Source organism: Cladophialophora immunda (assembly GCF_000835495.1).
Source record: "Cladophialophora immunda strain CBS 83496 unplaced genomic scaffold supercont1.4, whole genome shotgun sequence".
NCBI classification, from domain to species: Eukaryota; Fungi; Ascomycota; class Eurotiomycetes; order Chaetothyriales; family Herpotrichiellaceae; genus Cladophialophora; species Cladophialophora immunda.
In genome coordinates, this window is record NW_015622544.1 from 2,824,086 (window position 1) to 2,849,429 (window position 25,344).

General features: G+C 54.7%; 7 protein-coding genes across 7 annotated transcripts; 2 read left to right on the forward strand and 5 right to left on the reverse strand.

Annotated features, from left to right (window-relative positions):
- The first annotated feature begins 170 nt into the window (after positions 1-170).
- PV07_07354 (uncharacterized protein) lies at positions 171-2,411 on the forward strand. Its single transcript, XM_016394426.1, has one exon. The coding sequence runs from the start codon at positions 299-301 to the stop codon at positions 1,985-1,987; it is 1,689 nt and encodes a 562-aa protein (XP_016247845.1). The 5' UTR covers positions 171-298; the 3' UTR covers positions 1,988-2,411.
- On the reverse strand, positions 2,239-4,478 carry PV07_07355 (uncharacterized protein). The gene has a single exon (XM_016394427.1). The coding sequence runs from the start codon at positions 4,248-4,250 to the stop codon at positions 2,412-2,414; it is 1,839 nt and encodes a 612-aa protein (XP_016247846.1). The 5' UTR covers positions 4,251-4,478; the 3' UTR covers positions 2,239-2,411.
- A 9,406-nt stretch (positions 4,479-13,884) lies between these two features.
- On the reverse strand, positions 13,885-16,270 carry PV07_07356 (uncharacterized protein; the record flags this gene model as incomplete). Its single annotated transcript, XM_016394428.1, has 3 exons — positions 13,885-15,016; positions 15,082-15,204; positions 15,300-16,270. The coding sequence occupies 3 exons, from the start codon at positions 16,268-16,270 to the stop codon at positions 13,885-13,887; spliced, it is 2,226 nt and encodes a 741-aa protein (XP_016247847.1).
- Positions 16,271-16,840: 570 nt separating this feature from the next.
- PV07_07357 (uncharacterized protein) lies at positions 16,841-20,561 on the reverse strand (the record flags this gene model as incomplete). Its single annotated transcript, XM_016394429.1, has 12 exons — positions 16,841-16,916; positions 16,992-17,401; positions 17,468-17,969; positions 18,031-18,050; positions 18,108-18,223; positions 18,277-18,529; positions 18,582-18,776; positions 18,842-19,366; positions 19,424-19,507; positions 19,564-19,976; positions 20,005-20,403; positions 20,468-20,561. 12 exons carry the CDS (start codon positions 20,559-20,561, stop codon positions 16,841-16,843), a joined length of 3,087 nt encoding a protein of 1,028 aa, XP_016247848.1.
- Positions 20,562-21,069: 508 nt separating this feature from the next.
- PV07_07358 (uncharacterized protein) lies at positions 21,070-23,614 on the reverse strand. Its single transcript, XM_016394430.1, has 2 exons — positions 23,440-23,614; positions 21,070-23,379 (listed from the first exon to the last, which is right to left on the reverse strand). The coding sequence occupies exons 1-2, from the start codon at positions 23,545-23,547 to the stop codon at positions 22,750-22,752; spliced, it is 738 nt and encodes a 245-aa protein (XP_016247849.1). The 5' UTR covers positions 23,548-23,614; the 3' UTR covers positions 21,070-22,749.
- Positions 21,230-22,540, forward strand: PV07_07359 (uncharacterized protein; the record flags this gene model as incomplete). The annotated part of the gene is made up of 1 exon (XM_016394431.1): positions 21,230-22,540. The coding sequence occupies one exon, from the start codon at positions 21,230-21,232 to the stop codon at positions 22,538-22,540; it is 1,311 nt and encodes a 436-aa protein (XP_016247850.1).
- Positions 23,615-23,982: 368 nt separating the features above from the next.
- Positions 23,983-25,291, reverse strand: PV07_07360 (uncharacterized protein). The gene has a single exon (XM_016394432.1). The coding sequence runs from the start codon at positions 24,906-24,908 to the stop codon at positions 24,153-24,155; it is 756 nt and encodes a 251-aa protein (XP_016247851.1). The 5' UTR covers positions 24,909-25,291; the 3' UTR covers positions 23,983-24,152.
- Between the last annotated feature and the right edge of the window lie 53 nt (positions 25,292-25,344).

Sequence of the window (25,344 nt, forward strand, 5' to 3'; positions counted from 1 at the left end):
ATGTTCATCCGACTTCTCAGTCGCTAAATTCAACGATCCAATTCTCGCAGCCTTGCGTGGGTGACATATGACGTAGTGGTCAGCCTCGTCAGGCGTGCCAGAGATCATCGCCCATCTGGCGGGTATATCTGGGCTGACGAAAGTATGAGACCCTTTTGATACCCTTTTGATATAACTATAACTTTTCAGATCGATATAAATCTGTGAAGGCTCTTGCTGTCTAGCAATCCACTCACAGCCTCAGGTTACATGCAAGACTATATACGAGGTGTGAAACCAGAAGCATTCTTCTAGGACAATGCCAGCTGTATCCCGAACCGGGAGGAAGAAGCGCTGGCATCATAAAGACTTCAACGGCTGCATAAAGTGCAAACAGCGGCGGGTCAAGTGTGGGTCAGAGAAGCCTGCCTGTCTACGATGCCAGAAATTGGGAGTTGTTTGTCCTGGATACCAGCCACCAAAAGCCCGGATTTTTGAGCTCAGACGCCAGCGCGATTTCCACTCCGACGAGGACAGGACCAATTACGACTTCTTTCTGAGATCCGGATCAAAGATTGTGGCTCTCTCTCAAGCAACATCTGAACCCTTCTGGTCAAGGCTTGTCCTCCAACTGGCCGAGAGTAATGGAATCATCAAGCACGGACTGATCGCTTTGGGTGCTCTGTTGCGCCCTCTACATGCAAACCCTTCATCTCAGAAGTATGGGGCTCTTTGCACACCGCATGCTACTACGAAGCACTCCGCAGCCGCAATGCATAAGATGAAGTCGGCGGCCCTGGGAGCTGTGTCGCCAGAAGTGGCTGTAGCATGCTGCCTTGTTTCCGCCGAGCTTGACAGGTGGCTGGAGAAAGAGACATCTCCTGTCCTTCAGATCCTGTCGGCATACCGCCTCCTGCAAGAGAGACGAAGGTCAAACACAGCAGGGTCAAACACCACTCAAGACGAATGTCAACAACTGTTCGAGCCTATGGTCGATGAGTTAATCGTCGATACGTGCAGTTGCGCAGACAATTTTCCAACCCTGACTTCTGGGCTCATGTCCAACTATCAGCTGGCCAGCGGCCTCGACCGAGCCAAGTCCATCACCACTTACATGGATGCCCTCCATGGTGTTGCGTCGCTGCTGAAAGCGGTTTTCCGCTCGACCTGCCCATATATCGTTGCCACCACTGCTGAGATGGACGACATCTCCTTTGCACTGGACACAGTCGGTCACAAACTGCAGCATTTCCACGGTGACGGTGAGCTGCCGGTGGAGTACCAACTCCTCCAGGTCCACCACCGAGTTGCCCGCATCATGTTCTACACGTTGGGCCGGAACAATGAATTCATGTACGACGCTTTCCATTACGACTTTTGCTTTATCGTTGAACAGCTGGAGCAAATCATCACTGCTTCGGAACGCGCAGGAGAACCAACGACGACGGGACAATCCGTCATCACACCAACGTTGGGCCTGATCCCGCCTCTATTTTTGGTGGCGACCAAGTGTCGCGACACCCCAATCCGGCAACAAGCATCGCAACTGCTCCATGGCATGTTGCGGAGCGAGAGGGGCTGGACGAGCTGCATGGCGGCCACAATCAGCCAATTTGTGATTCAAGAAGAGCTCCGGCCCGGCACGACACCCCTGAACCCTGACGGTCTCTGTGAAAGACCACTTCCAAGGCAACCTCGACGGCGCATCAAACTTGACGAAGTGGAATTCTCCAGTCGGGAGGACAAGATATACCTGGCGTACACCGCTTACTCCAAGGTCGACGACTCCCCGGGGTCCAAACGCATCGCGAGCATCCCGTATTGCTCTCATCCGTCAGTCGAGAAGAACAACACGACGTGTCAGATGTCAAGAAAAGTCCTGCGCCACTGCGGATACACGGGCGTGATTCTGTTCTCGCCCCAGATTGAGTGTCATTGCGTCCGAGGCGATACCGTCAGTGCCAAACAGATTGGAAATAAGTTTCCAAAGGTCGGCATCTCTGCCTAAAACCGTTTGGGACGGGACTCTGATGGCCTCGAGGGTGGATAGAGTGCTCTCTGCTAGCACAATGCAGTGTGCTGTCTTTGCTCCGTCGAGACGTGGGTGGAGTCGTGGTGCACCCGGGCAAAGCAGACTCTATCCACAGTACATCGGTATATGAGACGGAAGTTGTTTGGAAGCCTAAACAAGCTAAGCGGAATTTGCTGCTTGATTCAGTGCCAGGGATTGATAACATTTCTGGAATGAGTTTTTGGGGTATTAAATTGTCATAAGTAGCTAATGTCCCGAGTTGGCTATCAAGTCTGCCATCCAATTTGCGTTGTAGCGGAGCGATTTAAATAGCAGCCAGACATGCAACGTTAAGCCCCAAGCATTACGGAGTACACGATCATGGTCGCCTTCGACCGCAGGTACATAACAATGGTCCAGTCTAGCAAATGTTCAATCTCGCGACACTTGGATCATGATCCGACTTTTGATCCGCGTACGTGACCCATGTATTCACATGCACGTGTTTGAAATCCGGCCTGGCTCCGGGCGTGCCTGCGATCTTGGGACTCACAAACATGTGGTCCAACTCCTCACAGCTCATGTCAAAGATATACGTGTACCGCTCGGTGGGCGCAATGCCCGCGGCGTCGTCCATGTTCACGAGCCCCGAGACCGCGGCGAATGTTTCCAGCGGCTCCACGAACGAGTATTCATTGAAGTCTCCTGCGACGATGACGGCGGCGTGGGGATCCTCGGCGAGGATTTGGGAGACGAATGACCCCGTCACATTTGCTTGGGCGTTGCGCTGATCCACGCCGAGGTTGACGGGCGGGCGCGGGTCGCCTTCGATCGAGGAGCTGCCGTCCTTGGAGGTGAAGTGGACGACCACCGTGAAAAGAGTAGATTTGTCCTTGACCGTTTCCCACTCTGCGGCCAGTGGTTTGCGGCTGTCCTGCCAGGCTGGATTTGTGGGGTCAATGCGGCCGGGGTTGTACTTCAGTGACGGGCCTGGGAGCACTTCGTTGGCTTCGAGGGAGGAGCCTGGGTTGGGGTTCTTGAGGTTTAGGACCGCCGGATTGTAGAGGTAGGCGATGCGGATGTTACCGCCGGGTTCGCCGCCGTCTTCGTCGTTGATCGGGTCAATGTCGAGGTAGCTGTACGACACACCACCGGCGGTTTCGATCGCCGCCACAAGCGTCTCCAACGTGACATTCGCGCTGACCACGCCGTCGTCGGTAGGACCACTGTTGTCTTGAATTTCTTGCAAGAATACCAGGTCCGGAGAGTTGAGGTAATAGGCAATATCATAGGCGATGCCCGGTAGGGTGGTGGAGTTTGAAGCCAGATTGTCAACGTTATACTGCCCGACCGTGATTTTCTTGCAGCTCCCTTTCGAGTTCCAGTTGATCGGATCTGGCAATGCCGGCTGCTTCGAGTCGATGACCGAGAGCGCTGTCAATGGAAGAATGTAGTAAGCACCAAATTCTTGGTACACGACACCGGTAATGTCCTCGAGATCATCCCCAAGCTTGATGTCATCTGGGTTGATGGTACCGTCAAGGGGTGCACCAACAACAATGGCTTCCGGATTCCCATCTCCTGGAGTCAGAGTCAAGCCTCCTCTGTTGTTTTTGCCAGTCTTTCTCCAGTTCCCAACCACCCAGGTCTCATTGTATGAGTTAGGCTTGGCGACAGCGTTGGGGCTTTTGACGGTGACTAGTTCACCCAACAGACTCTCCCAGAAGTCAAGGCCGTAGGACCATGGTTGGAGCACGGGATTCACCGCAGAAACCAGGCTGACATTGTTCGGTACACCAAAGACATCGCCGTTGTCGAGGGAGGTGAACTGCTCTGTGGGTGGACTGGTGTCTTGTTTCCCAAGGACCACCGGTTTCACCTCGTTTCCTCGGGATAGGACCTTGACGTTGGTAGGTCGAGAGATCTCTGTCATATAAAGATACGCCGAGTTGGAGCGGTACTCGGAAACAATACCATCGAGCACAATGATGTCTCCTGTGGTCAATGTAACATTGGTGGTGATACGGCCGAAGACATAGACGGACTCTGAGGTGCGAATATCCGAGTCCGGTGTGGTAGAGCGAATCCACAGCCCACCTGAGCCGACGGCAGTGACTAGCCCTGTGACATTGTAGACATTCTGGTTGCGGTAGGGAGAGATGAAGCGGTTTCCATTGATCTGGGCAATTGTTTGCGCCGACACAGCAGAGAACGAAAGAGCGGCAGCACCGAGGTGCAAAAGAGCAGCAATGAACTTCATGATGGACGAATCGAAGGGTGAAAACGAGAGGACGGATTAGAGCCAAGATGTTCAGCGAAGGTCTGGTCACACAACATGCTGTCTGCTAGGGGGAGCAGCGTTTCTATTTGAGAGTCGGGGATCAGCAGGGCTCTCGAACAACATCTGGGGGAGGCAGCGAAATCCAATGTCGCATCACCGTTCCTTTTGCACGAACCAGCTGTGCCTTCTGCAGGTGTCCAGATTGGTGAGAGGACCGAAGTGAAGCTGAAGTCACAAGAGTCGAAAGAACATGATGGCGATGATTGGTGGCGCAGACGAGATTCTGGTAGTTGGTGCGAGATTGCGGCTGCGGCTGCGCCGGGCGGGGGGCGGCGTCCAATTTCGCAGCTGCACATCAATGCATAAGGAGCAACTCATCTCCTTGCGCGCAACACTTACACGTGGGGTAGATCCAGTCAATGGATGGCTTATATCCTGGTCTTGTGGATTGCTTTTGCACAATGGACTTTTGCGCCGGTGTCTCGTAAATCCCATGGGGAAAAGAGCGCATTTACCGCTTCACGGACAGTCGACCTGTACAGCGGATTGATGAAGAGTCTTGTTATTGGTAGACCTCGAGCTATGCCTGCATTGTTATTGAAACATCAAAAAGAACAACCACGGCGTCAGAATGATCTTCTGCTTGTTGCCATTGTGGCTATATAGGTGCTTTTCTTTAGCTGCTGCGGGGCCATGTGTGGCTGGCTCTTTCTTCCCTCTAATACTTCCACCAACCCTTCCCCTGTTGGAGCACCTTCAAACCTGTCACTCGTACGTTGTATGTGTGAATCTGCGCTCCTGGGCTGGGGCTGTACTCTGCTTGTGGTCCTATCATCCTGGGACGACAGTGGCGCTGGCATTTTCTGCGGCTCTCCGTACAATGAGCATTTCCAGTCGTTCCTCTATACAGGAGCATACCACCAGCAAGTCTGATCGGTGAATGTCATGATGGCTCAGTCTTCTGTATTGGCCTCACGTGTGCTCTTCGCAGGGGAAAAAATGCAGATGGACAATCAGGAACCATCTGGCATGTTTTATCTTGCAATGTGGACCATCCGCCACGATCTCCACGAATCACGAAAAGGTATCGCCGCTTGCACGAGCAGCTCACGGCTCGCCATGAACCGAATGAAATATTCAGAGTATCGCGGTCTCAATAAATCATAAAACTTGTCAATGAGTTGCCGTGGTATTGCTGATAATTCAATAGGCGTCGAATACATCCGACAGACTCGCCAGCATGCTTTCTTTGCAGTATAGCCTTTTCCTCACGGTGCTCGCCATCGTCGCCTGGATCTGGCCAGTGAGTTTAATTCCATCTGCCCTTGTCTTATCGGCCACGCTGCTGACGAGAATATAGAAATGGCAGCGAGGGATGCAAGGTCCATTGAGAAAGGTTCCCGGTCCACGGCTGAACCGATTCTCATATTTGCCTCTAAAATACCATGCCATGCGTGGGCGTAAGCTGCACTATGTCGATTCGCTCCACGCTCAGTATGGTAATGTACCCTTTATTAGGGCCGTCTGGAGCCCCTCAAACTACAAAATGGATCACTAATTTTGCACAGGAGAGGTTGTGAGGATTAGCCCTACGGAAGTCATTACATGCAACCTCGAGGCTGCCAGGGAGATCCATAAGATCGGTACCAACTTCTACAAAGCACGCTGGTATCGCGATATGACAATGGCTGAAGAGCCTACATTTTTCTCAATCACCGATCCCAAAGATCACGCTGCTCGTCGGCGGCTCTTCTCGCGCGCCTTTTCCCAGAACAGTCTTAATGACTGGGAGCCACTTCTTCAAGCCAAAACAGACTTGGCCATTACAAAGATTCAACAGCAGGCGATGGGTGGCACTGCCAACATCTTGCAATGGTTCTCTTTCCTAGCGACCGATTTGATTGCTGAGCTGAGCTTTGGGGAGTCGTTGGGCTCCTTAGAGCTGGGTCGGGTAAGCCTTCGACTCACTTCTCTTAGTGTGCGGGCTCAGTGTGCTGACAATCAATGTTGTAGAAAACCGAATTCTCACAAGACCTGGCGAGCGCTTTGAAAAACGCTGGCCTCAGATATGAAGTGGCACCGGTAGCAATGTTACTGAAGATCCTTCCTCTCCCCTCTGTGCAGTACTGGCAACAGTCCCGAGAGCGAATTCAGAGCTTTGGCAAAGCAGTCATTCAGAGGACCAAGGATCGTATGGCGCGCGGAGAGACCAGAGGCACATTCTTTTCCAAGATGCTCGCCGAGGCCGAGGCGGGCGAAACTCTTACAGAGAAGCAGGTGCAATGGGAGGCCAGCAACCTGATCGTCGCAGGAAGTGACACTACCGCCATCACTTTGACATATTTGGTCTGGATAGTGCTGAAAAGACCTGATGTGAAGGCCAAAATCCTGAAGGAGATCGAGAGCTTGCCGGACGCCTTCACAAACGAAGACGTCCAGAGGCTTCCCTATCTAGATACTGTTGTCCGCGAGAGCTTGCGTCTCTACGGCGCCGCACCCGCATCCTTGCCCAGGACTGTCCCGGATGGAGGAGCTCACCTGGCCGGATATTATCTTCCAGGGGGCATTACAGTGAGCACGCAGGCATTTACATTGCATCGCAACCCCGACATATTCACAGATCCCTACGAATTTCTGCCGGATCGGTGGAACAATCCAACACCAAGGATGAAGGAAGCGTTCATGCCATATAGCATTGGCTCACGCGGTGAGTGCTCGATCTCTCGAACTCCGTTGCTGTATATCTCACTAACTCGGCCACCAATCCAGCATGCTTAGGAATGCATCTTGCTAGAATGGAGCTCAATTTGGCCACAGCCAAGTTCTTTCGACGTTGTCCAACTGCCACCTTAGCACCTTCTATGACCGACGGGGATATGGAGTTTGAAAACTTCTTTCTGATTGCGCCGAAAAACCACAAGTGTGACATCACAATCCCTCTCTAAGATGAGACTCCAGATACGGATGACATTTATTTGACAATGATATGCTCCACTGCAGTCGATCAAGTCGATGCTACTTTGTAATCATTCTTAGTATTTGACGTACCGGCGTCCAGCGGCGTGGCTCAACGGTAGTCCAACCTTGAAGAACAAATGTCAATGGGATGTAAACTAGTGGACGCATGAGCGAGACACTTGAACCACGACTTCATAATGAGTGAACCAAAACTGTGGCGCCGTAATCGTCGTGTTTCTACTAGGGATCATACAACAGATACAGCAAGCTTCTTCATATCTCTGGCGTTTCAAGAATTGTCATACAAGCAATTATTGACACCCTATTGCGGCAGCGAGGCTCAGCCTCTCCGTGAGACCATGAGGATACTCCAACCGTTAGAAACCATCTGCTCACAGATATCTCCCACATCAATAGAAAGGCAAGAGCATCGAGGCTACTCTTTAGAAATCAATCCGCCTCGAGTCTTGTGCCTTTCCCATCCTTGGCATTCGACCGAGGCCGTCTGGATCAACATGCTGAAGTGGTTTACAACCAGCCATCCCTCGCGGCCTCGCCCACCTCTACGTCCAGGTATACTCAGATCTAGACCATCCCATTCCAGTCTCTTATCATGTCCAATTTGCCTCGCTCGCCTCACGTCGCGGACTTGGCCAGCGGCAAGAATTGGGGGTCGTGCGTTGCGATACGGGCACGGCGGAAATGGACGGTGATTGGTGGCCTTGGACCCAAGTGGATCCCAAAGTCCCTATCTGTCCTGGCGGCGGCACATATTCTCCCTCGCTGAAATTGTTCGACTATAGGCTGATAGGGGGATCGAATTCTGTGCACGCTGAGAGTTACGGGGTACGGGCAAGGCAGCATCAATCTGGCCATGTTTGTGCCATGTCCTCTCTCTCTTGAATCGCACACCACGCTTCCCCGCCCCTTCGCCAGGGCAGACAAACTTTCAGGAACATCTTCCTTATCATCACGGCCTCGTTTGGGCATGGTAGGAACCAAGAGACGGGTCCAAAAGGGATGCCAGATATCAGTGCAAAAGCTGGTGTTGTGTAGTATAAAAAGACATCCAGGACATCGACAACACCATTCCTCTGTGGCGAGAGGAAGGACTTCGTTCCCTGCAACCTCTCAACCTTTTGCGACCTCTCTTTCACAAAAATCATGCCAGTCCTCAAAAAGATCCTTGACTGGGTCATCCTCAAGGATGAACGGGGAGAACCGGTGGATATCTGGTACAATGAAGATGTTCGTTGCCCAACGGCCTCAAGAGGGCATCCCGTGTGGCAGAAAGTCGACTGTGCAGATACTAAAACATTCTCTCCTCTCTAGATCCGTCCTCTCCCACCATCCCGCCGCACTTGGACCCGATCGACCTTCTTCACCTATCAGGCCAGCATTGGAATCATCATCGCGGTGTGGTCAAATGGCTCCGGTCTCCTGAATTTCGGTTTGGTCGGTCTCCCTCCGCCGGGGTTGAGAAGGCAAAGACTGACACTGTGACCTTCCACCCAGAACGCATGGCAAGTCATCCTGGCCATAGTGATCGGGACCTTCTGTATCGGAATCGTTACCATGCTCGGCTCTCAACCGTAAGTCCGTGCGTGTCCACGGGGGCTTCTGCAAAACCGCTGACCCAGGTCGGCTATCACCAGGGGTGGAAAGTGGCACGTTGGCTTCCCCGTCACCAGCAGGTTAGCTTGGGGTCTATGGGGTGGTCCGTTCCCGGTGTTGAACCGCACCATCTGTGACTGCACTTGGTTGTCCATCGAGTCATGGTTTGGCGGCATGTGCAAGTCTCATGGCCTGAGGCGAACCCTCGATGGTGAAGTGATCCAACACAAACTGACCCTTCATGATCATAGGCGTCAAAGTGATGCTGGGGGCCATCTGGCCGTCATTCTACACCATGAAAAACACCTTGCCGGCGTCGGTGCCCATGGAAACCAACGACTTCGTGGCCTGGCTCCTCTTCATGGCCGCCGACCTGGCATTCATCTGGGTCCGCCCCGAGAAGTTCCACTGGTTTGGCGTGTCCGTGTCCGCCGCCGCACTCGTTTCCAGCCTCTGCATCCTGGGGTGGTTTGTGCACCAGGCCGGCGGCGCGGGCGTCTTGTTCCACTCGACCGAGGCCCTGACCGACATCACTCCCGCCAGCGGCTCGGTGTTCAGCTGGAACTTCATGCGCGCCATCTCGACAGTCATCTCGGGCCAGGCCACCACCATTCTCGGATTCGCCGACTGGGGCCGGTACTCGAAGAGGCCAAACGACCAGCTTTTGCCCCAAAGTCTCGGGATCGCCCTGTCCATGTTGGTGACGGTCAGTACCATGTTTTTCCCTGTTTCCCAATCTGTCCCACAGTTTCTGTCTACGGCCGGGGGCACGACCAAACAATGGATCTAACCTCAAGTTTTCCTCTCAGGCAACCATCGGCCTCATCTGCGCCTCCTGCTCGGCGACAATCTGGCCCGACCAGGGGCTCCTGTGGACGCCGACCCTCCTCCTCACGCAGATCCAGGAGCACCACGGTTCCGCAGCGCGAGCAGCCGTGTTTTTCGGCGTCCTGCCGTTCCTCGGGTCCCAGTTCATGATCACTGGTTCTGCGGCCGGGGTTCAGGGCGGTAGTATGTTCCTCTCTCCTGCACCCAGAGGCCACCACTGCGAAGGTCTTTGTTTCTCTAACACGGATGAAAACTCTAGTGGACCTGGCGGGCATCTTCCCTAAGTTCATCAACATCCGCCGTGGGGCGTATATCGTGTCCGTCATTGGGATCTGTAAGTTGTCGCTCTTCCCCACGCGTCATGCAAATTACGGGACACTGACGGTGGGATGACAGTGATGCAGCCGTGGCGCCTGTAGGTCATCACACCCCTTCTTATCTTCCATGATGCATTTGGCAGCAGATTTCTAACAGAACGCTCAAAGGGCCAACACGAGCACCAAATTCGTGACCATCATGGGCGCCTACTCGGTCTTTCTTTCACCGTTGAGTACGTTCGTCTATCGGTTCACACAGACTAGATGGCAGACCTTGTGGGCAAATGAACAGCATGGCTAACACTTTACTAGCGGCCATCTTCCACTGCGACTACTGGCTTGTCCGCAGACAGAGGATCTGCCTGAGCGATCTCTACAAGCCGAGCAAGGAATCCGTCTACTGGTACTGGTACGGGGTCAACTGGTGAGTTTGTGAGAGATCGACCTGCAGGACCTGAGGCCTGGTGGGCCCAAATTCCACAAGTTTGCTGTTTCTAACCCACGACGTATTATTTGCGTAGGCGCGCCATTGTTGCCTTCGCCCTTGGCGTCTGGTCCTTTATCCCGGGGTTTGTCCACGCCGTCACGCCGTCGAACAAGGTCTCCGAGGGATGGTCCCACCTGTACTACATTGTAAGTTGCCGAGCGGGAGACCATATACTCCGTACACCTCATCAACTCTTTCAACCTCAGTTGAGTCCGTGTCTTGGCTGATTCAATGTTACGAGCAGGGCTACATCTGCCAGTACGTCCTCACCGCCACCATCTACTACGGGCTCAACCTCGCCTTCCCGCCGCCCGGGACCGACAAGGTCGACGAAGACGATGTGTACAACACCTTCGCCCCCGGCGAGAAGGTCCCCTTTGGCGTTATCGCGGGCGTCGGACCGGACGACGAAGAGGGCCGCGCCGCGGTGGCCGACGGCGACCCGTTGTCCAAGGGCGAGGTAGTCACCACCAGCACCGCCGTGGTGGAGCCGAAGTAACTCCCAGAAGCAGTGAAACTGTGATCCGAGGGACGGTGTCTTAAGAGCGCCGTGGCAAACTTGGATGTCAGCGGACGAAAGCCGTGTAGGGGTTCAACAGTGTGAAGTTTGTGGAAGGGGAAGGGTCTGCGAGAGTGTGCTTGTTGCAATCTGTTGATGATTCTATGTGTCTGTGTGCCCTGCCGTGCTGTTTGTGGTGGACTGTGGTGTGCTATGACAGGCAGGTCGATTGTCGAAGCTGGATACTGAACGGAATTCGATGAATACTGCTTTAAAAGCAAATTGTCTCGTTTCTAGCTGAGGCTGTCATTCCAGAATGTGACACTACGAGTATTTTATCCTCTGTCTCTCTCTCGCGCGCAAAATATGCTACGTGTATTGTGAAAGTGCTAATTATGTTTCCCCCTTTGATGCTGGTGCTTGTTCACGGTGCTATTCAACCGAGTCACTTCTTTTAGGTGCCTCTGAGTTCGGATTCAGATTCTCTACTTACACATCTTAAACGGCAAACGTACAGTCTCGGCTTAATTACCTATATCAAACAGTTGATTGCTCAGATTGCGATTTCGATCCGTGGACAAGCGGGCCTCGCGGCACAGATCAACACAGAGCCGTCCGATTGCATGCCTCCAGTGGTGACGCCACACACCAGGCGCGAACTACACGCGCCACACACTCCGGCCCGACAGCCCGAGTCAGGCTGGAGCCCGACGGACTCGGCCAGGTCCAGAAGCGTCATGGGCTGGGCTCTGCGCCAGACGGCCTCGATGTTGGACGCGGTGAACCGCACCACGGCCTCCTCGAGATCTGTCGCCTGGGCGGCGTCTGCCCCGGCGGTGAAGCTCTCAGCGTGGATCATGTTCAGAGGCACATCCAAAGCGGCCAGGGCTTCGTGCATGGACTCGTCAAACGCCGACGAGCCGCAGATGTAGAACGACGACAGGCGGCCCTCGACGGGCAGGGATGTGCCGGCGGCGTACCTTTTGTGGTAATCTGGAGCGACCACGCGGCGGAGAAGGTCCGTGTCCGGGCGGCCGTGGACCTCGTAGTCCCTCCCGACCTTCTCGTGCTCGCGCGGAGCCGTAAAGCACCAGATCCGCCGGAGGTTCTTGGGCAGCTGCGCCATCTCCTCGCGGAAGGGGATTTCAGCGCCGTTGCGCGCGACGTGGATCCAAATGGCGTCGATGGTCGGGAACGCGCCGTGCGCGGCGTGGGCCTTCAGCATGGAGAAGATGGGGGTGATGCCCACCCCGGCCGACAGATAGACCTGCCGGGGAAGATACAGGGGTGTCCAATCCAGCGCAAACCGGCCTTGGGGGCTGCGGACCTCGAGGACCGTGTCGAGATTGCATTCGTCTGTCATCCACACCGACGCTTTGCGTGATCGCTTGATGGAGAGGCGATAGTACGAGGGCGCTCCAGGGTCCCTGGGCCAGTCCGAGAGCGACCATGAGCGCACGTCTCCGGTGGGCAGGCGCACGGTGAGGAACTGTCCCGGGCGAAACGTGGCCAGTGGATTCTCGTCCAACGGCTTGAGATAGAACGACTTGATCCCGCCGCCTTCGTCGACGATCTTGAACGGACTAAATTTCCGCCACCCTTTCCAGCCATGGACGCCCTCCCGGGCCTGGTCGTCTAGGAGCAATACCCTGCGGCCGAAGGAGGCTCGGAGCATATTCACCAGAAGCTCCTCATTAGCCAGCAGATTCATGGTGTCCCGCGTCTTGAGGGAGGCATTGAATGCAAGTTTCGAAATTGTCGCACAGTCGATCGTGTCGAGGCGTCTCTCGATCAGGCTCGCTCGGTCTCCCACTCGAATCATCCCAGTCTCGAGGACCCGGAAGTACACCCCCGAGTATCCAGAGTCCGCCAGCGGCTTGAGCCACGAGTCCTTCTGCCCACAGCGCCAGGACAGCTTGAAACAGGGGATGCGTGCACCGCAGACCTCCAGACGGACGGTCTTCCCGACGGCCCAGATGTCGCCCAGTCGAAACTCTCGCTCGGTCAGCTTCTTGTCGTCGCAGTCAAAGGTGATGTTTTCGCCCCAATGGCACCACTTCCATTTGGTGCGGTCATAGCTTAATTCTTTGCACCAGTAGTCGTAGTGGTGGGCAAAGAAGGCATAGACTGGGCCATCATGCATTGCAGGTTGATTGCCCTTCACGCCTTTGGCCGTGATCTGGATTTCTCCACCAGGCAAAGGCTCTCGCACAATTGAGGTCATTGTCCTTTTGCCGTTGATGTCCTCCCATCGTGGCATTGCAGCGCTCACTGCCAGTACTTCCATTGTGTTCGCATTGGAATGTCACCCACGAAGAACTGATGACGGCCTGCCCTAAATGGAAGGAGGTGCATGAACCTGCCATCAAGGACTCTGGTATCCTGTGCTATATCCCGCAGTGCTGCTCCAGCACCTGAGTCGGGATACTCCCTCGCTTTGCTGTGAGCATCTCCACACAGTCGAATGCATGTGTCGATAACGAATGAGAATGCTGCACAATCCCATCATTGCCAAGGTGTTGTATTTTGCATACTCCTAGGCAGATAAGATGCCTCAGGGTCGGTGGCAGACTATTTCGTGACTTTTCTCTCTCTGCAAATTTCCACCAATTATGTCTCGCTATCCCCGGGTCGTCTGGAAGCGCGGGAGAACGGTGATGGAGTGACTCGCAATTCCTATCGGGTCCCGTCAGTGATAACGCTTGTCTAGGCCCATCCGTCAAACTTTCAATGGTCCGATCTAGGCGTCGCTCTGGGCGGCGGTCCAGAGAGGCACAGATGGTATCCATCACTGACAATCACTGCTGGGACCAACTTTCGACTCCATGCTTGGACTCACAATCACGGCCATGGCAAAGCTTCCGGAGTCTTCATTCATGACTCGTGCCTGGTCTGTGGAGTCTTTCCCTTTCAGATATTCATCTGAAAATCTTCCTCGCACAATGGTCCGTACAACAAATCCCATTGATCCCACTGCCAAAAGTCGTACGAGACGTCTAGAGCCAGACTCCCCGGGAACGGTGACAACCGGGATACATTGTCCAGTTGCCCGACCTGATCGCTTTCAACAGGTTGTATTTCGATCTGCGGTCTAGACAGCTCTTCGGAGGCCTGTATTTGAGCTGAGATGGTCCTGCTATAGTTTGGAGCTTGTCCTCGAGTGTCAGACACTGCTTCCAGCTCATGTTGGTCGTCGGAAGTGGTCTCAAGGTCACGACTTCGACCTAGGTAGGACTGCGAGGATGCTTCACCTCCAAATACGGCATAGATCCCAGGCACTATGCTTGTCCGGTTGACTTGGCCCGCGAGATCCGTCGAGCCATACAGCTCGAGGATGTTTCGAAGCACTCGGATACCGTCGAACTGTGCCGCCGAACCCTCAGAGGGGTAGTCGAGATATTCAAGGTCAGACATCACCATATCAATGTCTCTTCGAATCTTTCCCTGAGGATCTGATCGCTCCATCAGAAGAAAGAGAGACAGAAAGGTGGCGACGGAGAAGATCTGATAGTTTTGCCCACTGAGCTTTGCCGATTTTCGAAACAGGTCAAGATTGCGGCGTCTCAATGCACGGTAGACATCAAGGGCCCTTTCAGCTGCCTTGAGACACTTGTCCCATGCTTGCGGGACTTGCGGGTGCAGGAAAGGACGGTACATCCGTAGCACCTGTAGACAACGACACGTGTGCATGGTATGGTGCTCCCAGGGCACTGATTCTAGCGGTGAAGACAAGGGAAATTTATCGGCATGTTGTGCATCGTAGAACCAAGGCAGCTCCCTCTCAATTTGCTCCACTTCGGCGTTGATCTGCTCTACAAACTCGTACGACTGTAGATGGTCGCCGTTTTCCTTGTAGAGCTTATTGTAGAGCTTGAACATCTTGTATTTGACAATGTTCATGCTGAGGTCGGTTGCTTCTGTGAGCGGACGAGCTTTTACCGCAGTCTCCGTGATGTCGACGTTGTTGCAATGAACTGGAAATGGAACTTTTGACAGGTAGGCCTGGATGAGAGGCATCCGGCCTAGACACATGGACTGGAACCTGTAACGACCGTCAGCACGGAGAAGAACTCGTTGTCGGGCACAATTTTGATCGTGGTCACTTACGTATCTGCATGGCAAACTTCCCACCACAGCCGGTGTCGCATTTCTCTCTCAAGGACGATGCTACTGGAGCTAGGCTTGTCCAATCCCAACGCTTGAGCGTTCCTCACTGCTCGACCCAAATCCCTGCAAGACGGTGGATCAGTGGTTGGTATCACAAACAAAGGGAGAGGGCAACTTGCGAGTTCAAAATCTCCACCGAGCCGGTTGACAGGCAGTACAGCTGTGAGATGACAAACGTCTGGATCTGCACAATTGAGGGACTGGACTCGAATCCTCCAGCCTGAAGTGCTTGTCGGGATGCGCGAAACCAGCGATGGGCGAGTTTGCGGACCTGCGAAGATTCCATCCCAAGACAGCTGCATGTATGACGAGGCATTCGCAGGGCGGAGACCGAGATGATGATCAACAGCAGGGAGAGCCAGATCAAGTCGATATCGCGGACTGGCATCGTCCAGAACCGAACGTACTGAAGTCGGAACGAAGGCACATGGATCGCTCGATGGACCCAGTCGGCGTGTTCGAGGAAATAAGACACGAACAAGTCGCACTGGGTTTGCGGTGGGAGGAGGCGGGTCAATTGAATTTTTGTTGCATCTGCAGCAGCGCCTTTCCCTGCTTCGTAGGCGGCTTCCTGCGTGCTGGAACCCACATCACCCATGAATGACAATGGAGCCATTGATTCTTCTGGGGGACGAAAGGCACCGGGCTGCCGGCGGAAGAGGCTTGAGATCTCGTTGAGCTTCTGCAACCCGACCACCGTCTCATCCAGCGGATCAGGTCCGGTGGGGAGACCATTCATCGACGTTTCGAAAGCAGCAGTCTCACGTCCATGGCCCTCCCACCCCACGCCCAACATACGATGATCCGTGGCCTTGTTTATAGGGACTACATTGGACACAGCCTCAACATGCATCTGTTGATCCACGGAAACCGATGCATCGTGGTTGCGGGGGTTTCGCGCCCTCAGAAAAGCAGGGCCTGGTCTTGGAAAGGTCCCAGCTTGAGAGATTCCCATGGCGACGGGGGATGGATTCTTGCGGCAAGCGTCCTCGCGGTCGGCGCGCGTGCAGGCTGAGCATGGCACAGCCCGGTTGCACTGCACCTTGTGCTGTCGACACGGAAGGCAACTTCGGCCGCGAGGTTTGAAGGAGCGAGGCATTCTGGGCGCCTTTGGGCTTTCGCCAGGCATGGTGGAAAGAGATCAGGGTGTTGAGGACTTGGTATGCGAGGCCGTGTGCAGGAAGCTTGGAGATGGAGATGCATTTTCTGGACTACGCCATCTTGCTTCTAGAGTCGACAGCGAACCGTAAGAGGAGAGGAGGGGTCCGTTTGAAGGGTCCCGAGGCAGTTCTTAAAGCGAGGCTAGCGGGATAGAGATAGAGCAGGTATCCACTCCGCCTTCGCCACTTATGGTTTCCTACTGTCAGCGGACGAAGATAAGAGCATCCAGCTACGATTGTACTGGCTGACGGCAGGGTGATGTGGTTTGGCATTTCGAAGCGGCATCGAAACAGTCTACCGTCTACCTAAGAGGTGTTATGGAAAGGTCACTCAATCGTCCTGGCCATTAGTTGAGGCAGAATCTTGGAGACACATCATAAATCAGACTACAAGTCTAACAAACTGATCTGAACAAGAGCTCCTCGAATAGAAAGCTACCTGAACGCCGATATCCCATTCGCCTTCTTCAATGCATTGTGCATGTACCATGCTTTGCCGAGTCTCCTCCCAGCCGTGCCCATCTTCTTTGTTCGTCGCTTCATCGAGCATACTCTTCAATGACCGACCTTGGTCTCGTCCATTGCGTTGGCAGAGGCGTGTACTTGGTGTCAATCCTGCGGGAGTGGTCAATAATAACATCGAACGGGTGTTCCATGGAGCGGCTGCAACTACTAGCCAGGCAAACTTACCCAAATGCCGCGGGGCAGGCAGCCTTGATTCCCTCGGGAGTCTTCCAGAGCTCGTGACATGGGTAGGCAACCACAGCGACACGAAGGCCAAACCGGAGTTCATTGGTCGCGAGCGGGACGCCGCTGGGTCGTTCCAAGACGGTGATCATGTCGGGCGAAGAGCAGACGGTTTCAGGTCTCTGCGACGCTGAAGCGGACACCAGGGCGGCGTGGAGATACTCGTTCTGGAACTCGAGGAGCATGGGCCGATGACTCCGGTGCAGCGCTTCTTGTGCATACTCGTCGTCGTCGTCATCGTCGTGATCTGGGTTGAGAATCGTCGTTCCAAACGACCAGCCCCCTCGCGTCGAATTGGTGACGTTCCCAACCTTGCCATGGTATAGTAAAACGGCACCGGGAAGGACGTCAAGCTAGGTGAATTCCGTCAAACAGGCACTTGCCAGAAGAGGGGGGGGGGAGGGTGGATGGAAACTCACCACCGCACCGATGACACTCTCCTTCCTCTGGCGCGCAATGTGGATGGCTCGACCGATGTACCAGGTCTGGGAGATGGTGTTGTGAGGACAGTATTTTCTCGTCACTTCGCCCCCGATCGAGCGACTGAAGCCAGTCATATTGCCGAACTCGATGCAGATCGCCCGCGCCAGGTTTTCCAGCCTCCTCTGGTTATCGGCCGATGCGATGACCTGGATGTTCCCTCGCGCGTCCGCCATCACCGCTGGATATGGTTTGGTTGCACCGAAGACGGCGGGAAGCTCGAGATCTATCCGCGGAAACGCTCTGGCCATGGTATCGGCATCGATGACTGGAATATCCAATTGCGCCGCCGCCGCAAACGCCCTCATGCCATTGGATCCGCCAATTTCGCCTGGAATGATGCCGCGAAGCTTGGGGACACCCAAGTGAGCTGCCAACCCTGACACGGCGTTGTACAGATCACTGTCGCCGCAAAGGCGTTCATTGAACACTGTCGGGGCACTATTCCAGCACAGTCAGTCGCATGTCACGCAACGATGTGTCTGGTGAGAGGTAGCTCTACCCAATATATGCAACCGTCGCCTGTGCGCGAGTTAGAGTCTTCATTTGCAGAGGTCACGCAAGGAGAATCAATCATACCACCGGATCTTCGTCCCTCACCGAAGCGGCCTCAATGACACGCATTCTGTTCGCTGGGGACGTTCGCACGGCTTGTTTCGAATGCATAAGACCTGAATACGTTGGGCCGCCTCCACCTGGTTCCCTCGGTCAACTGCTCGTACCTTAACTGAAATGTTATTCTCCTCACCTGTCCCGAGCACACCACAGCCATCAGCAATGAATTCGAGATCGGTCTCTGACAGGTACCATTCCCCTTTCTCCTTTGATACTGCAGGGACGTAGCTGGACACGTCAATGTCGGTGCCACTGCTTATGGCGGGTTGTTCAGGATGGGTCTGATCTTTCTGACTCTGTACTATTCCGTTGACCTCAACCTGAGACAAGTCTGGGGATAAGATGGAATGTTCTTGAGAGGGCCTGGAAGTCCCAAGTTCGCCAATCTGTGGACAAAATCAGCCGAGACTTGATCAAAGCAGAATTTGGGTGTGGTACCGCTTTGATGATCACTCTCACGGCCTCATTTTTCATATACTGCAGTGGGATAAACTCCACGTCAACGATCTTGACGGTGCCAGGCTGTGCCCCATTCTGTACCGCCAGCTCAATTGCTTTCCCAGAGAGCTCTCTCTGGATTTCCTGATGTGTTCGGCCGTTAGGGATTTGGACGGTGTCCAATTCGCCGGATACCTGTTCCAAAGTAACAGATCAACAAGACATCTCGAGACGCCAGGTGCAAATTTCTTCAGCCTCACCTTCGCAATCGCTGCACCGACTGCATTTGCTACATCGTAATAGGCCGGGCGCAGGCATTTCGAAACCCCCTCCAGGTCGTCCATCTGGATGATCGAGCCGCCTCCGACGAGGAGAAGAACCACGTCAAGATCGGAAGTCTTCATCGCATCGACGCCCCGTTGCAGGAGCTTCTTGATCCGGCGAGACGCCCTTTCAACGACACGTCGATCAGGAGGGGTGCCGTTCCACTTGGGGACAATCGAGCCGACTTGATTTCTTGCAACGGCAATGTCGGTGGCAGTCAAGACGTCTCCTCCAAAGCAGCGGCTCTCCGTGGCCAGTTTGTATCCCACCGATATAGGGCCTACCGACACCTCGCCGTCGACTTCCTGCACACGGGATCCACCTCCCAGGCCCATACTGTAGACCTGCGGCATGCGAAAGGCGGTTCGAACGCCTCCGATTTCGACAATCGAAGGCGCCTCCCTGGGAAAGCCCGTGGGGGACAGTGCCGCGAAGTCCGAGGTCGTACCCCCAACATCCACCTTTTGACGGATTAGCCACCAGCAAGTTGAAAGGACAATGACTAGATCAATCCTTACCAGTATCACCTGGGAGCTCTTCAAATCGATCATTGAGTCCGGGTTCTGGATCCCTGTCAAGAAGATACCTCCGATGAGGGAGTTCTGCAGTGCGTGGTCAGGAAGAAGCCCCTAAAGATCGCCTGTGATTCTGCACATACGGTGGCACCAGAGGAGAATGTCCTGATGGGCGACAGCCGCGCGGCGCTCGCACTCATCACCGTCCCATCGTTTTGAGTCAAGTACAGTCTGCAGTCAAGCTTCGATCGGATCATGGCTCGTTCGAACCCGGTGATGGTCTTCTGGCTCAGATCGAGGATTGCCGCATTCAAGATTGAGGCATTTTCCCTCTCCACAAGCCCAACAGCTCCAATGTCACGCGAGCAGACGACGTGGCAGCCCGGATATTGCTTCAGGATGAGGTCCCTGACTCTTTGTTCCTGAGTCACCGGAGCGGTGTCGACGGGAGAAAAGACGCCCACGACAGCGACCGAGACGATGCCGGCGTCCTTGATGGTTTGGGTGTGCCGAAGAACCTCTTCTTCATCAACCTCCGTGATGATCCGTCCGTCGACTGTAAACAGGAATTAGACCAGAACAACGTCTTTGTAAGGGGTTGGGTCTCTTGCTCTCCAATCCTCCGTTGAGGTATGCCCAATACCCGCAGACCGCGTCCTTCAACCTCGGTGGGAAACCAGCAAATGGCTCGACTTCACGGCAGAACGGGCCGCATAACCGCAAGACAGCCACGCGGTTGATTTTCGTCCTGTCCGCTTGGACGATGGCGTTGATGAAGTGGGTGGTCCCGATATTCACGGACAAGATCCTCGAGCGAGACACACTTGTCTTGTCGAACACCGCTTCCAGCGCCTCGCAGATGCCGGTCGTGATGTCCGCCGATGTTTCCGCCTTGGATTTTGCTACCACGTAAGGCTTGATGCCCTCGTTCCTGGCCGCGTCTGCTGGGAACCCTACCAACGCCGCGTCCGTGTTTGTGCCTCCTGGGATCACAGTTCAGTACCATCCCCCAACAATGGCGGAGCAAATGGACATGAAGAGACTCACCAACATCAATACCTACGCGAAAATACTCCGTGTGAGCCTCGTCTGCATTAAGAGCCATAACGCCACCGACAGCAGTCGCGTCCGCTCCGATCATGATGTTTGTATAATCCGATGCGAATGGTAAGAAAGAGATAAAAAAAAAAGGACGAGCAGGTCGGATCTGTTGTTTCAGTATTCCCACTTGTTTTTGTCCCAGATCTGCCTCTGCGCCAATGCGGATCCTACTACGGCTGTAAAGAGTACTTTGCAAAGGCTCCTCTACGGTCTTGATTGATGGAGCTGTGGGCGGGAGTATTGGTCCCTGGGGGAATCGGGGGTGTCTCCAGGCCGACTTATCTTCTGATGGTAGCATTTACAGGTCTAGATCCATGAGAAACGCCTCAAAGGACCTTGAATTGGAACCCTCCAGGCCAAATGTGCCATATGTCAGGGCCTGAGTCTCTGAGTTCGCGGAGATACTTGTAGCTGATTGGTGGATTTTTTTCACTCCCACAGTGGCACAGCCTCGCCATAGCACCGGGACCGGTTTGGGTAGCGAACGAGAGAACCGTAATGACGGACCTTATCTTAACAAGAATCAGCTATTATGAGAATCTAATAGTCGATATTATTGAAGCACATGAGAGAGGGTGGCAGTCAAGTATGCGGCTCAGCAGAAGATCTCGATACTCGTCCCCGACCGATCTCAAAGTGATGGGCGCGACTTCGAATGTGCTTGGGCTTTGGGTCTCGACGTAAAACCTCGTCAGCACTGGAAACAGCATGACAGGACTGACTGCAGCCTCAGGGCTATCAGAGATTGTTTCCACCGTGATTCCAGACCTTGCTCCATACGAGGAGCTGTACAAAGATCTTCACCGTCACCCAGGCCTCTCACTACAGGAGTCGTATGCAGCGTCAATCGCCACACAGCACCTGCGAACTCACGGATACGAAGTGACGACCTCGATTGGCGGACACGGCCTGATCGGGGCTTTGCACAATTGCAGGTCTTCGTCGTGTAGCGAGACGCCAGCATCATGCTCGGGAAAGACCCTTCTCATCCGGGCCGAATTGGACGCCTTGCCGGTGCTGGAGCAGACCGGTTTGGCATACGCCAGCACGGTTCGCCAGATTGACGTCCGAGATGGTGTGGAAAAGCCGGTGATGCACGCCTGCGGCCACGACATGCACATCGCCTGTGGGTTGGCGGCGGCCGAAGCCCTGAGCAAGCACCGACACGTCTGGAAAGGCACCGCGATCTTCCTCTTTCAACCCAACGAGGAGGGCGGTGGTGGTGCACAGGCCATGGTGGAGGACGGGCTCTACGACCCCCAGCGCCACGGGTGCAAGGTGCCAGACGTCGTCCCGGCGCAGCACGTCGGCGGGCTGCCTGTGGGGACGATCCAGACCAGACGTGGCGCCATGGCCTCGGCGGCGGATTCGATCAAGATCACAATGTACGGCAGTGGGGGACACGCGGCGATGCCTCATCGCACCATTGATCCGGTGCTGCTCGCTTCGCACGTGGTGGTGAGGCTTCAGGGCATCGTGGCTCGCGAGGTCGAGCCCAGAACCACGGCGGTGGTCACAGTGGCGTCCATCCAGGCCGGTCAGGCGGAGAATGTGATCCCCAGCGAAGCGACCATAAAGATCAACGTCCGCACCTGGGACCCTGAGACCCGCGAGAAGGTCCTATCCGCCATCCGTCGCATCGTCCAAGCCGAGTGCGACGCAAGCGGTTGTGTGCGAGCCCCGATCTTCGAGACCATCAGCCAGTTCCCGCCGATGAGCAACGACGTCGAGGTGACGAAGAAACTGGAGGAAGGGTTCGCAGCTCACTTCGGCCCTCAGAGATACTGCAGCGACGGGGAAGCAATGAATGCGAGCGACGACTTTGCGTATCTCGCCACCACGGTGGACAAGCCGTACTGCTATTGGCGGTTTGGAGGCATTGACCCGGCGGCCAAACCGATCCATGTCAACCACAGCCCCTTTTTTGCTCCAATTCTTGATACGGCCCTGAAAACAGGCGTCGAGGCCATGATTGTGGCTGCTTTGAGCATTCTGGGACGAGATGGAGAGTATAAATAGGAAGGTACATGGGGATAATAGGACCCTTATTATCCTCGGAACAGAATTTTAGAGAATCTTATGAGCGTTCGTCTGCGATAGAGGCATCCATCTCTTTTGACTCGTCGAGACCAAAGCAATGACAGTATAGTTCTCCCGCTTGCCCCTGCGGAGTGATGCCAGATCCGTAGGAGGCAAAAGCAATGGGCGCAACAGTTTTGGTTCTCCATCTAAATCTTACCAGCCAGCAGACAACCCACCATCTTCTGCGCCGTCAACCACACCGTATTGGCAAACGTGGGAAAATCCAAGGTGGAGAACATGGTGTCGGCCAGCCCGAACGGAAGCATGGGCGGGATCCAACCCTCCGCAAGTTCCAGGGCAAAACATCCGCGATGCATTTTGTACTGCTTGACGTTGCCCCTGCGGAGGTGGTGCATGCTCCCCTTCGGGTAGCGCTCGAGAGCCAACGAGTGCGCCGGGTACGCCCACTGCTCGCCCTCGAGGATGAAAAAGTAGTCGTCGGCCGTGTGGCGGCCGGTGTGCCCTTCGGTGCCCAGAGCGGTGCCGAAGATGATCAGGTACTCGGTGATGCTGGCGTGGATAATGTACATGCTCCCCATTGCCCCGCCGGCATTGTTGAAAACCCATTGCGAGGGATAGGGCGACAGGGGTGAGATCTCGGAGCTGTTCTGGACAACATGGGGAAAGGGATCCTCGCTGATGAGGGCTGGTCCATGTTGTTCTCGAAGGGTTGTAACAATGCTGTGGACCACTCCCGCTGTCGAATTAGGATAACGTGACAGGCTGTCGTCGACCAGCTTCTGCAGTGCCGCGGGGTCAAACATGTACCATTTGGACTGGAGGTGATGAGATCAGTATCTGCGATGGCATGATGGACAGTCTACCTCCGGGCGTACCTTGACTGAATCTGCCCACGTATACAGGCTTGTCAAGAGGGCGACGATAAGCAGCCCAGCCGACAATCTCCATGGGAAGGTGGACTTTTCTTGCCTCCCGGTGCCCATTTCTGCACTTTCTCGGTCTCTTGCAGGCGTTGACTTTCGTCGTAATAAAATGCCCAGCTAATATAGCCACGGTATCGAGTAGCCGAAGGATTGGGTCGAATTGAGTCGATTGATAAAGTGGCTGCACGCCATGATTGGCGGCGTGATCCGGAAAGTCGCGTTCCGTGGCAGAAAGACACGATTGTCCCGAAGTTTAGCGACAGCGACCAAATCAGGGACGCTCGCAATTAGAGGGCTGCACTTATGCTGCTGCCTGAATGTTCTTGTAGCCATTGGCGTGCGCGACTAGATATTACGTCGTGATGTTGACCAAGGGATCCAATTAAGCAAAATGGTGGTCGCGACGCTCAGAGGCACAAGGCTTCCCTTAAACTACAAGCACCCAGCAGCTGCAAAGCACAGTGCGGCAACTCATTGCTCTCGCCACCGCGTCCGATCAGAACGTTAAACATTGTTGTACTGTCAGGATCACTCTATTGCCGCTACTGCTGAGCATATGGTTTTGGGTAAGATGGTAGCGGTGTCTAACGTCTATGATATAAGCGGACAGCATCCTATCTGCCCAAGGCTTTGACGCCTCCAGATTGTGCCGAGTCCGCTATTCGCTATTCGCTCAACGCGCAAATGAGCCCAAATGCCTGGGTCTCGATCTCGCTTGCGAATCGCTTCAGCTGATGGACGATGCTGTGAGTCAAGACCGGATGTTTGGCGAACGGGGCCGCGATGGATTCGGCCAACTCGACCAGGATGACCCATCTCTCCGGACTGGCGCCCGTCGCCGCAGACTGGAAGCTGACCTTCTCGTACGACTTGGTCGAGCTTCCCGACTGCGAAGCATAACTGTCGTATCGCAGAAGGTGGATTGCCAGTAGACTCTGGTGGCTGGCGAGACTCGGCCATATGGTGTCTGCGATCCACCCGCCGAGCTCGTCCCTCAGGTCCTGCGACGATGGAGGCTGAAAGGTGATGAGTACCAACGTGGCCCCTGTGCCCGACGCGGAGTATTCGCCAAACTCGGGCCGCGAACAGGACTGCACCACGCGACATACCAGACGATTCATCGACGCCATCAAGGGCATGTATGTCTGGGTCCCAGCCGTGGGGTTGTTCAGGGCGTGCATGTACGCGGGCGAGGTGAAGATGTCCAGAGAGGAGACCTCGTAGCAGACCAGGTACTGCGATTTGGCATTCTCCGTCGAGTAGTAGCGACGAGCTCGTCGGAATCCCGGTATCGCGATGCGCTCCGGGAGGTGCTCATAAGTCCACCATTCGTTGAGATCCTCTTCGTTGAGTGACTTGTCTTGAATCTCTCCCCATATCACCATCATTCCTCTCTCCCGTGGAAAGGTTGCAGCCGGCATGGTACGAGGCCTTCCAGAGAATGCTCGAAGCACGAGGCACCAGATACGGCAGAAGGCTGAATGTCGGTCGCGTGATTTGTTTTTATTGATGGAATCCTTGATCGGAGGAGCTCGAAACAAGTGATGTTCAGAACGAATGTTCAGTTCCCGCGTCGTCCCGACGAAGAGGTCTAGTCCGCTGAGGCCCTCGGCCTCGGATTATATGGCAGGGCGAGAAGGGAGACGAAGCGGTCGGTGAGAAGAATCCGGGTTACGCAGCTGACTCTTATGCCGAGAATTGGAGAAAGGGGAAATGGACGAACGCACGACTTGGAGGGGAGGCTCTAATTGCCCTAGTCAGGCGACTAAGAGATTCTGATAACAAGAGGAGCAAGCCTCGCTCGCTATGGGTTGGAGTATGGCGTCGGTAGTCGGTAGTGGTGATGGGACGGCATAC

Excerpts from the sequence above, each read along its gene's own strand:
- PV07_07354 (XM_016394426.1), top strand. The coding sequence starts at position 299 with ATGCCAGCTGTATCCCGAACCGGGAGGAAGAAGCGCTGGCATCATAAA.
- PV07_07355 (XM_016394427.1), bottom strand. The coding sequence starts at position 4,250 with ATGAAGTTCATTGCTGCTCTTTTGCACCTCGGTGCTGCCGCTCTTTCG.
- PV07_07358 (XM_016394430.1), bottom strand. The coding sequence starts at position 23,547 with ATGGGCACCGGGAGGCAAGAAAAGTCCACCTTCCCATGGAGATTGTCG. Across the intron at positions 23,380-23,439 it reads CGTGGGCAGATTCAGTCAAG|TCCAAATGGTACATGTTTGA; the intron begins GTACGCCCGGAG and ends CATCACCTCCAG.
- PV07_07360 (XM_016394432.1), bottom strand. The coding sequence starts at position 24,908 with ATGCCGGCTGCAACCTTTCCACGGGAGAGAGGAATGATGGTGATATGG.